At 45.0% G+C, this 12,583-nt stretch overlaps 1 protein-coding gene across 2 annotated transcripts in view; it reads right to left on the reverse strand.

The window, feature by feature from the left end:
* Nucleotides 1-12,583, reverse strand: part of VASH2 (vasohibin 2) — a 38,215-nt gene that overhangs the window by 23,706 nt on the left and 1,926 nt on the right. For both annotated transcript variants that reach the window (XM_081854948.1, XM_081854947.1), the window contains exons 3-4: nucleotides 5,928-6,016; nucleotides 3,325-3,381 (exon numbers count right to left, since the gene is read on the reverse strand). In XM_081854948.1, coding sequence (XP_081711074.1) covers nucleotides 3,325-3,381; nucleotides 5,928-6,016 — 146 coding nt within the window. The remainder of the gene's footprint in view (nucleotides 1-3,324; nucleotides 3,382-5,927; nucleotides 6,017-12,583) is intronic.

The raw sequence follows: 12,583 nt of genomic DNA on the forward strand, positions 1-12,583 counted from the left end.
GCTTTATTGGCCGAGCAAGCCAGCGTACAGCTTCCGGGTCATGTGGCCAGCATGACTAAGCCGCTTCTGGAGAACCAGAGCAGTGCACGGAAACGCCGTTTACCTTCCTGCCGGAGCGGTACCTATTTATCTACTTGCACTTTGACATGCTTTCAAACTGCTAGGTTGGCAGGAGGAGGGACCGAGCAACGGGAGCTCACCCCGTCGCGGGGATTCTAACCGCCAGCCTTCTGATCTGCAAGTCCTAGGCTCTGTGGTTTAACCCACAGCGCCACCCGCAAGTCCTATACTAACAAAAGTCACGGCAGTAAACAATTGAGTCCCCAAACAGGACATCTCAGAGAAGCTCCATGTAAAAGTAGATGGGTGGAGTTGGAGAATAAGCCTTGTTTTAGTTATCACACTAGCCCAGTCTTGACAGCAATGTGTTTTTTGTTCACAGAAGCTTCAGATGTGACGAGGATGCATATGGAACAGGAAGCACAAATACCTGTCCATGTGCTTCTCCAGTTCACTCAAAAAAAGGCATGTCTGCATCTCCCCTGCAGGGAGACAGAGAATCAACTCTCCCCCCCCCCCCGCCCCTCACATCCCATCTGTCATCACAGCCAAAGCTGCTTACAGACACAGCTTCAGCGTTTTTCAAGGTCCCCATTCTGAGCATTGCTACAGGCACTGGCTCACCACGTTCACAACAATTCCTATTCACAGATAGGGATCACACTAAGGAAACGCAGCAGCTAAAACACAGACAAGCAGCCTGCTGTGCTGGGAGGAGCTGGCACAAACAGGCCCCCCAAGTAACACTGAACAATATGTCTCCTACAATTGTCTTCCAGCCAGTCCCGTCTGAGACTTACCAAAATGTCAAAATAAGTGGTGGACCCTGCAGAGCTGAGACATCTGCACTGCTGTGTCTTATGGAATGTTCCACCATATAAACAAAATTATTTATTATTATTATTACTATTATTTGCCTTTATTATTTATTTAGCTATTAAATTTGTGAACCCCCCTCACATCCGAAGATCACAGGGAGGTTCGCAACTTAAAAATACAAAATAAGAACACAAAATACATAAGACAAAAACAAGGACAAGGACAAAACAAACCACCGCTGCTGCCACCGCAATCACATTTAAAAGGCCACTGAATGTTTAGGGATGATGGGGGCTGTAGATCAACAACATCTGCAGAGACACAGTTTCCCAGTCTCTGTGGTTCTATTTTATATTATACAGTTTTACTATATATTAGTTTGGTGCCCAGGTAGTCCTTTGATCTAACTCAGCTTAGTAGAAATACTATGCACTTAGGTGAGAGGTGGAAGTTTAAAGCTCTTCTATTACACCAGTTGGGAGGAAGTAGAGGCTAGTTGTCGATCATCTTCCTGACTGGGTAAAGACACACAAAGAAGGATAAATAATAGTTGACCTTCTGGATCTCCACAGGAAGCTTCAGAGCCCCCTGCCTTGAGAACTTCTGACACCAGGCTCAGAAGCAGCAGGCCATGTGCATGCAAAGCCATGTGCAGCAGTCTCCTTGCTAGCTGGGGAAAAGGAGCGCGTCTTGGCAGCTTTTCAATACAGGGTTTTACAAGATGGTAATTATTATCCCCGCTTCCTGAAGCCATCAGGGTGGGCAGAATATTAATGGTTTCAGTGCCTGACAGTCTTCACCAGCTGAGCAGAGCAAACGCAAGCAGCAACTCATCCTCCTCTTACTGTTGAAATACCAAAGTCATGTTTTAATGTATGCACCATTTCCAATGCAAGACCTCACTTATCTGGATCCTCCGCTCACCAACATACTGAAGGCAGATATTTAAAATCCAAGACGCCGGGCATTTTGCTAGCTTAATTTAAGTAGACACATGTTGTCTGTCAGGTCACACAATACTTGCATAATTATTGATTGATGGATTGATTGATTTTATTTACTTAATTTATATCTCACCCTTCCTCCCCAAAAAACCCCAGGGGGGCATGAAGATCCACAATTTAAAAAGCAAAAGCAAAACCATTCTAAAAAATGGTTAAACACTTTTATATGGTATGATATAATACCCTGCTGCCACACTTTTGGGTTGTCAGTAATGAAAGGATATATATTTTTAAGTTAAAAGCTTCTAAAAGCAATTGCAGTTAGAAACATATCAAAGCAATTAGTTTAAAAAGTTGTAAAAGCAATTAAAAGCATTATTCCATCCAGTGATCTGGGGTTGTTACTGAAGTCAGCAGAACAAAAGCTTGCCACTCGTTACACAAGGAAGACTCTTCTGCCCCATTGTGGGACCATTGACTCAGCAACAGAGTTGCATTCTAAGGCCAAAAAACAGCGGCACTGTGGAAGGGAAATACAGGGGAGTGCAGCTCTCGACTTTTTTCAAGATAGGAGCAGTGATGTCATTGGCCAATGCACCAGGGTAATTGATGGACCCTTCTTGCTCTGGCAAATGAATGGGGCCTCCAAGATTATTTGTGACAGATTAGTATAGAGGAGGCCAGAGAAGGAGAAAAATAATCAAGGAGAGGCTGCATTCTTCTTTCTGTTCCCTGATGGGGCTCCCTTTCCTACTTCTCCCTAGCAGTTTAAATGGTAACCCTTCTTTGCAAGATGGTTTGCATTTCCAATCAAAAGCTAAAGAGGTTGCAATTCAGCAGACGGGGATCTTTTGTTTAAACCTTGTCTCGATGTGTTTTTCAAGATGAGCCTATGGGTTGTAGTTACAGCGAACTATAACGCGGAGTAGACCTAGTGAAATTAACAGACCTAAGTAAGTCACGTTGAATGCAATCCTAGGCAAGTAAACACTACTGAGTTCATTGGAGCTTACTCCTAGGAAGTCCTGCAAATGATGGCATGGCATCAGTGGATGAGCCATATAATGCAGTCTTTGGGACAATTCACACAATGACTTATCACATAGTGTTGGTCCACGATGAAGCAACGACAAGCTGGCATTTTTTGGCTAGGCAACTGGCCTTGTCACTGGTACAGACCTGAGCTAAGATTGTAACTTTCCACTTCCGGCCTCCGTTCACCTGGCCAAAGTTTCTGAGTTGCTGGAAACAGTTGTTGGAGAGGACAGGGCTCTTGTGCTTGCATCCTGCTTGCAGGTTTCCCATAGGAATCTGGCTGGCCATTGTGAGAACAACATGCTGGACTAGATGGGCCATTGGCTTGGTCCAACAGGCTTGTCTTATGTCGAGCATTCTGCCCTGTTTTATCCATGCAGACAAGTTACCCAACCTTAGGAGCTCTCTTTAAAACCCAAGCCCACCAGAGCATCCGGCATCCCCAATGAGTCCAATTTATACTTACCCACTTAGAGGTCTTGATTTCCTAATTTCAAAAAATTGAGTCCCTGTGTGATTATATCTGGGTTTCATTGGTTAAGGCAAAGTAACTGCATAACAGGGAGGAGAAATCAATTGGTTTGAACAAGTGATATGACCATCATCACTTCTAAAAATGCATACCTGAAGGAGCGTCTCCACCCCCATCGTTCAGCCCGGACACTGAGATCCAGCACCGAGGGCCTTCTGGCGGTTCTCTCATTGCGAGAAGTGAGGTTACAGGGAACCAGACAGAGGGCCTTCTTGGTAGTGGCGCCCACCCTGTGGAACACCCTCCCTTCAGATGTGAAGGAAATAAGCAGCTATCCTATCTTTAAAAGACATCTGAAAGCAGCCCTGTTTAGGGAAGCTTTTAATATTTAATGCTGTATTGTTTTTAACACTTGATTGGGAGCCGCCCAGAGTGGCTGGGGAAACTCAGGCAGGGTATAAATAATAAAATTATTATTATTATTATTATTATTATTATTATTATTATTATACCACCTATTAAAAGTTATTACCTCCAATTTAATCACAGATTTAAAAACATACACAATGGAAATGTATTTGACAATGAACGTGGGGCTACCTTTGAAGGTGACTCAGAAACTGCTATTAATCCAGAACGCAGCTACTAGACTGGTGACTTGGAGCGGCTGCTGGGACCATATAGCACCAGTCTTAAGAGATCTACACTGGCTCTTGGTATGTTTCTAAGCACAATTCAAAGTGTTGGTGCTGACCTTTAAAGCCCTAAATGGCCTCAGCCCTATATACCTGAAGGAGCGTCTCCATCTTCATCATTCAGCCAGGCCACTGAGGTCCAGCTCTGAGGGCCTTCTGGTGGTTCCCTGGCTGCAGCCAACAGAGTGGTTTATTTTCAGCAGTGTTTTAAATCACTTTCTGACTCAGAGTTGCAGCTTAATAGCCAGACACGGGATGGCCGCTTAATAGCCCAATGGGAACATCTGTTTCCAGCATGGAGAGCTGAACTGTAATGGAGTGATGTGTCAAAAAGGAAGCAAAGCATCAGGTTAATTTGCTGTTTTAGATGCGTGGGAAACTGGAGAAGCGGCTCTGCTTTAGAGTGGGGGTTTTTTGTAAGGCAGATCCTCAGGAGATTTAGAATGGTCAATTTTTTAAAAGCTGGTCAGGTTCGTTGCAATGTCAAACAAAGTTCACTCGGATTTTAAGACATCCTTAATGCTTTGTATACTTAAAGCACACTTCTCCCCCTCCAATCCATATACCACTCCAATATGCTAGTCTGAATTGCAGGCAATTATCTGGGAAAGGGCTGTAGCTCAAGAGCAGGGCATCTGCCTTGCATGCAGATCCCTGGCATCTCCAGGTAGAGCTGGGAAAGATGCCCTCCCTGAAAGCCTGGAGAGCTACTGCCAGTCAGGGTAGGCAATACTAAGATAGATTGGGCACATCCACACTGTACATTTGAAGCACATGGCTTCCCCCAAAGAATCCTGGGAACTGCAGTCTTCTTCTCACTCAGCTGCAATTCACCACACCCTTAGCAAACTACAGAGCCACGGTCTGTAAATGTATGGTGTGGGTTTCTCCTTAGGTGAAAACTCAGCTTCCTTCTTACAGGACTCCAATTTGCTAAACCGTATCATCTCCTCTCTTTCCAGGCTGTGAACCGCTCATGGCACTGCTCATGTACACGAGGATAGCACCAGTAGGCTTGGGGGGAACCCAAAATTTGCAAAACAGCACCTAAAAGAGGGGGAACCCAAGAAGCAGCTCAAGGAGTACTGAGCATGCTCAGTAGTCACAGAATACAGTGGTACCTCAGGTTACAGACGCTTCAGGTTACAGACGCTTCAGGTTACAGACCCTGTTAACCCAGAAATAGTACCTCAGGTTAAGAACATTGCTTCAGGATGAGAACAGAAATCATGCAGTGGCAGCACAGCAGCAGCGGATGGCCCCATTAGCTAAAGTGGTACCTCAGGTTAAGAACAGTTTCAGGTTAAGAACGGACCTCCAGAACGAATTAAGTTCTTAACCCGAGGTACCACTGTAGTACTGATTTGGGGTGCAGGGGAATGGCAAAATTTTCTTGCAGATCTCACTTGTTCCATCTAATGATCTACCGCACCAAGCTCCTAAGGCTTCACAGGCCCCTTCATCTCAATACAGGCCGCTCTGGCATTTCAAAGGTATGGCCGCCACCTTTTCTTCCTCAGCAGCAATTCATCACCACAAAGACGTGAAAATTCTCTTCCCAATGACCTTGGAAGCAGAGTTCACAAAGGACATTTTCAATCGATTGGATGCTAAATCTCCCTCTTCAATTACATCCTCATCAGTGTCAGCACAAGCTAATTGCATGGCCCTCAAGACCAAGCGAAGCAGGCCAAAGCTTAGGTAGCCTCACAAATCTTCCCTAGTGCCGGGGAAAGGCAGCAAAGAGAATTTTACTCCTCCTTCGCTTTCCATTCTCATGTCACATTTTACCCTTTTCCCTCCCTCCCTCCATTCATTCACTCACTCAATAGCTCGATGGAAAAGCTTAACATTGCAGATTTGGGTCTCCAGAACATATTTATATATATTAAAAAAGGATACTGCAGCATCTTCATGTAATTCTGTATTGCCTGAAGCCACTCAGGGATGGTCATGGAATCCCTGTAGCTTGGCAAGGATGGCATTGAAGGCTGTGGACGAGGAGAGAGAGAAATGTTAAGAGGTTGTTGCTTATTCAAGCAGGAAGGGGGCAGAGCTGATATCACCTCAGGATAACAGTGTTCTGCTCACACCAGAGGTCCGGTTATGGGGTGGCTCAAGCCCTGGGTCTTTTGTGCAGTGGCCCCACATCTCTTGACTCTTCGCTTCCCTGCTTTTTACCATTATTTGTTTTTTATTTATAGTTATATGGATAGGTATATGCGAGTACATTGAAAATGCAAGTACTGACATGGAAACAAGCACACAATAATTGCAGAGTTTAGACAGGATACATCAAATTGCAAGTAAACTTTAAATAACAATGATTTGTATAATCCAGAATACCCATAACCATGGACAAAAAATTAAAAGGGGGGGAAGCAAAGAAAAAGAAACCAGCATACTTAATAAAGTTAATAGGGGGGAAGTATTGGTTGGGCCCTTTGATTTATAAATGTATACATTTATGATATTTTGTTGAAGAAGTATCATATTCATTTGTTCTCATAAAATTGCAAAAAGTGTCTTGTCTAACTAACCATCTCTCTGACTACTGCTCCAAAGTTCTCTAAACATTTTCCATTCTTCCTCAAATGCTCTTTCTTAATTTTTTTTTTAAATGCTTTGCCAACAGGATTACTGGCCTTCATCAATGCCAGGAAGACCCTAGCCACCTACTCTCAAATTTGCACCAAGACACACTTTCCATTTATGCAGATACATGGTTCCTGAGCCTCATGTCCCAACTGGCCAGCAGCATCGCTGGTTTGCACTAAGGAAGTTCGTGCAGCCCAACCCTATCCAGGCGTCTAGGGCAGGCTTCAACCCCAGCCCTCCAGATGTTTTGAGACTACAATTCCCATCAACCCTGACCCCTGGTCCTGCTAGCTAGGGATCATGGGAGTTGTAGGCCAAAAACATCTGGAGGGCCGAGGTTGAGGGAGCCTGGTCTAGGGCCTTGTAGATGTTGCAGGACTCCCATTATCCCCAGTCAATATGGCCAATGGTCACAGATTATAGGAGCTGGAGTCCAACCACATCAGAAGGGCCACAGATTCTTTACCCCTGGCTTATAGCAAGTGCATAAGTGACAGGAGCCAGCCAGCAATAAATCATATGGAGTAAGCAAAGTTAACTCTTTATTAGAAGCATAGTCTGCCAGGCCTAATTAGCACAGCAATTCTTCTTCGGAAGGTCTTGCCCCTATGAGGGAGTTGTGGAGACTGAGGATACCTACCTTCCTACAGCTGTCAAAGTCTCATCCTCTCCCAGGTCCTTCCCAAGCAATCTGAGACTACGCTGGCATTTCTGCTTCTCTCACTTCATGCCTCTCCTGGTCCTGGGAGACCAGGGAGGGGGAAGCTTGTTGCAGCCGGATGGAGAGACACTCTTGCTTCTTCACCACCCTGACTCATCTCTGCCTCATGGCTTCCCTCATCCCGCTCTCCTGCTGCAGCTTCCGATTCAGAACTTCTCTTTACCTAAGACTCTCCCTTCTCACTGAGCCTTGTTACCTCTCCAGCTTCCTCCTCCCAGTTTGCTCCCTCTTCTCCCCCTGAGCACTCATCGTCGTCCCACCACCAATCCCCAGGTTCGGGGGCTTTCTTCCCTTTGGGGTTCCCCAGCCTCCCACCATTCTGCTCTCTTTCCAGCCAGTTCATGACAATAGGATTGGACAGTCTTGGGCAGAATGTACACATTAAGTGCTGCAAAGAGCCAACTTCTCCAGGCTCAGTTTGGTCTTCATTCCAGCGTCAGGCTAGCTCTGCCAAATCAAGTAACTGTTTTCTTAGTTTGGCCTTGCAATGCACAGAAGACAGTTCCCCATCACTCAGCACTACTCCCTGAGCCATACTTTCCCCAGAATATTCACCACAGCTGTTTGCGGCACTGTCAAAGGGAGCTGGTTATGATGCCACATGTCACTCTTCTGTGCCAGCAATTGACAAACGGACATGGACACATGCCTTCAGCAGCCGGACTGCTGGCATATGTGACAGGAACCAGTGACCAGATGCTGAAATGTCTGAAACACAAATAAGCTTCCTTTGCCATGAGAATTTCATGCTTGGTTTGTGAACAACTTTTTAAAGAAGTTTACCATTTAGAGCTGCATAACATATTTACAAAAGAATGTTGAGCACCCGCTCTTAACAATCTGATGTCGGCAGTCAGGGATTCCAGTACTGTCGCAGCTCTGGATCATGCCTATTCCTAAAAATGGGACACCGGTTTACAAAAATATGAAATATTGCCCCAGCCCTTTGATGCTGCTGTTCTGTTCCCCCAGGGTGCTAGATTTTGTTTAAGGAAGTTGTAACTTATTTATTTGTCTTTATTGCATTTTGCACCCCGCCTTTTCTACAAGAAGATTAAGGTGATATAGCATAGCTATAGCTCCTCCTGCCCATTTTTCCCTCACAACAACCCTAGGAAATAAGTTAGGCTGAAAGGCAGTGATTGGCGCAGTGAGCTTCATGGCCTAGTCGGGATTTGAACTCTGGTCTCTCGGGTCCTATTCAGACACTTGTAACCATTACACCACACTGGCTCATTAAGGAAGAGAAGGTCACCTACTAGTCAGAGAACCTGGGGCCCTCCATATTTATTTCTGCTGGACTCCAACTCCCATGAGCCCGAGTCAGCAAGGGATGATGGGAGCTGTAGGTGAACAACACCTAGAGGACCACAAGCCCTCAACTGAATTCACCAGAGGTGGAGTACTAGATCTTGACAGTGTAACAGATTGTTTTTTCTCCCATCCCCCATGGGCCAAGTTTGATGGTGGGCAACTGTGCCCACTTGTCAATCACCTGACATCACAATAAATAATCTGATCCGGGATGTGGCAGATTTCCACGCATGACGATGGAAGGGGTTAATTCCTGGTTTGCACGGGAATTGCCTTGTGCAGATGTGCATAGGATATTAAAAAATTAGTTGCCGCCCAGGGATCTACTGTAGGATCAGGCAGTCCAGTGGGTATCAGACCAGGTTTTCGGAGGGTTTTTTGTTTTGTTATGTTTTTGTATAAAAGAACAAATGGTCAGAGCAACTCTGTGGCACATAACAAAATGTCAACCTTCCCAGATGGACAACATGCTTGCTCACGACTGCTAAAACACAAGGGAGTTTAATAGGAAAGCCGTCTCACTGCCTGCAGTATGTAGCCTTGCAGACATAACAGGTGGCTGGAAGGGCAGCTATCTCTGGAGAGTTTCCATCGCAAGTTGTCTCCATCACCAGCTGTTTCATCAATCACCAGGCCAGCCGCAAGTCACATGGTGCAGAATTAGAATTCGGAATGGAAAAAGCTGAGGGAAGTAAGCATCTGCCTTGACCTCCTGCAATAGCAACTGGGGCGCTGGGATGCTCATTGAAACACAAATCCCGATTCCTTTCTGGCCGAGAGGAAATAGCGTGCCTCTGACACGCTAATAAGAAAATCATCACTAATTACAGATTTAATTTGGGTGGCATATGCCAGATTCCCATACATTGCAATTTAGCACTTACTTTGAATAAGTCCATTCACAAGGATTTCAATTGGGATCTAGCAGCTGATGAATTAAAATGGAGGGATTGGAAAGAGGGTTGCCAACCATCTTAAAAAACAAAAAAACTAAACCCAGCTCTTTCTTTCAACCCAGTGTTGCTCCTGTGCCTTTAATGCTTTGATTGTCATACATTCATAGCTGGTAACGCTTATCTGCATGATGCTTCACTCAGTGCCCTTCAAGCTGCCGTGACAGGTACAGGAGAAAGCCAGGTATGGGGGTTTTCTGGTCAGTTGGCAACCCTAATTATCACCCTCATTTTTCAAAGCAAAGGGGAATGCTGAAATAAATACACAACAGATTCTGGGCAGAATGGCTAGGGGACTATATTTTCATTTTGTTATTTATTTAAGGCATTTATATGTGGCTTTATATTCAGAATTTCTAAGCTGTGTACATAGAATGTTAAAAAAAAATCATACAAAGAATAAGATTAAAATTCATTCTAAAAACAGGGGTGGAAACCACTTTAAAATTCCTGCTGCATTAGGAAAGTCTTTGTCAAGCTCCCCACATTGGGCAAAAAAGATTCCTCCATTGGAGGGGGTTGGATAGATGACCCTAGTTGTTCCTTCCAACTCTACGGTTCTATGATTCTAAGCGTCCCAAATTCATCAGGGAGGGGTGTGCATGGCATCAGAGATGTAGGACATTTGCTTTTCTTTGAGGACTAGTAAATATATCCTACTTATTGTTAGAGTTATAATGCAATCATATTATGTAAGCCTGTTGCATTTGATGTTAGCTTACCCCGAATAGACTGAAATGGACAGGACTAACTTAGTCCATTAATTTCAAGAGGTCTATTCTAAGGATAACTTAGCTGGATACAGCCATATACGTTTCTGGGCACAATTCAGAGTGTTGGTACTGACCTTTAAAGCCCATAAACGGCCTCGGACCAGTATACCTGAAGGAGCATCTCCACCCCCATTGTTCAGCCTGGACACTGAGGTCCAGTTCTGAGGGCCTTCCGGCGGTTCCCTCACTGTGAGAAGTGAGGTTACAGGGAACCAGGCAGAGGGCCTTTTTGGTAGTGGCGCCTGCCCTGTGAATGCCCTCCCATCAGATGTCAAGGAAATAAACAACTATCTGACTTTTAGAAGACATCTGAAGGCAACCCTGTTCAGGGAAGCTTTTAATATTTGATGAGTTATTGTATTTTAATATTTTGCTAGAAGCCGCCCATCTGGCTGGGGAAACCCAGCCAGATGGGTGGGGTATAAATAAAAAAATTATTATTATTATCATTCATATTCATTCTTTCCACACACAGCGCTATATAAGGGCCTGTTTTATTTATCCATATGACCAGCCAGCCTCAGTGTCCTGGGATGCAGCTGCTTGGAAAGCTGACAGTGTAATTTGCTGCATATTCATGCACAATAGGGCTTACACCTAATTAAATGTACATAGGATTGCAGCAGTGGCAAATTCAGCCCACGTGGGTTAGTAGTGTCAGACTAGGACCTAGGAGACCAGGGTTCAAATGCCCACTCGGCCACGAAGCTCCCTGGGTGACCTTGGGCCCAGTCCCTGCCTCTCAGCCTAACCAACCTCGCAGGCTTGTTCAGGGGATTAAATGAGGAGAGGGAAAACCATGTATGCCACTTTGAGCTCCTGGAAGAAAAAGGTGGGATATAAATGTGATATATAAATAGATAATACCACGTCCCAAATGTTACACAAGGTTCTTAACTAATTCTGAAGGTAACTCCTGGAGGCCATTTGAATGCCCTTCTCCAATCAACTTATATTGTTGGGTATGTGTGGAGGACCTTGTATAGGGCTGAAGAACCATTAATCCATCTTGAAGTGCAGTCCGTCATCCTTAGTGCCGCCATGACTGCAAGCAATATCAGGCCTGCCTCTTTGCTCACCAACAGTGCAATTTTGCTTCTCCTTTATATTGAAGGTGTGGGCAGCCTCTGGAGATGACTGTAGCCCAGTAGCAGAGCACATCTGATAGAAAAGGGACCATAATTCATTGATAGAAGATCCCAGATTCAATCTCCAGCATTTGCTGTTCTAGGTGGTAGGAAAGACTCTGAGATCCTGGAGAGCCACTGCCAGTCAGGGTAGGTAAGACTAGCTAGATGATCTAGCCTAGACAGCTTCATGTAGTACTTGTAAGTGCACAGAACAAGCTTGGAGCAGCTGGTCAGAGTGAAACAATCCAAACTGCCTGGTTTGAGGGTTTCTACAGACTTCTCTTTGCATCCCATCAAATCCGAAATTCAACACAATCCTGAGCCAAGTGTCATTTTTCCTGCCAAACTGCAGCTGTTGTGCCACCTGTGATTTCATTTCATCACAAGAGCTGTTAGCAGAGAGCTGCAAACTTTCACAACTGTTCATGGAGGGAAACGACGAGACCCGACATTTCCAAATGCATGGAAAGCAATTCGTTGCTCAAAATTAAGTACTTAGCATGGAAATGCCCAGATGACTGTCGCTGTTAACCACCTCTGGCCTCCGCTCTAATGTGCAACTACAAGCATTTCCTCCAGGGATGAAAATGAACAGCTGCTGGGCTGCGTTTATAGATGTCTCAAAGGTCTACTAACGCAAGTATAACCAAGGCTGGGAATATTCTACACTACACCACAGTACTGCACGCATGCATACAAACTGGTACAAGCTTCTTCTTTTAAAGCAACTTACTAGTCCTCATGGTACAGGAAAGGCCTGGAAACATGTGGGCACTTAGGCAAAGTCTCAAAGACCAAAGGAGGCTGAGCAAGGCATGCACTGGTCCCTAGCCAAGACTTCAGTGCCCTCTTTAGAGCTGGTGGGTTGTGTCTAATGTTAGACCTACTCAGAGCAGACCCATTGGAACGCATGAGCATGCCTAACTAGGGTTTGCCAACAGGTAACTAGGGTTTCTTTTTCCCATTTCCATGGCTACCTCACCCAATGCCTGACTTCCTTACAGTTAATCCTTTGCTTGCAAAAGAAAGAGCTACCGACCTTCAATTAGCCTGCGGGATAGCTCAGTCG

The sequence above is a fragment of the Podarcis erhardii genome (genome assembly GCF_964252035.2).
Source record: "Podarcis erhardii genome assembly, chromosome: 3".
Taxonomy (NCBI): Eukaryota; Metazoa; Chordata; class Lepidosauria; order Squamata; family Lacertidae; genus Podarcis; species Podarcis erhardii.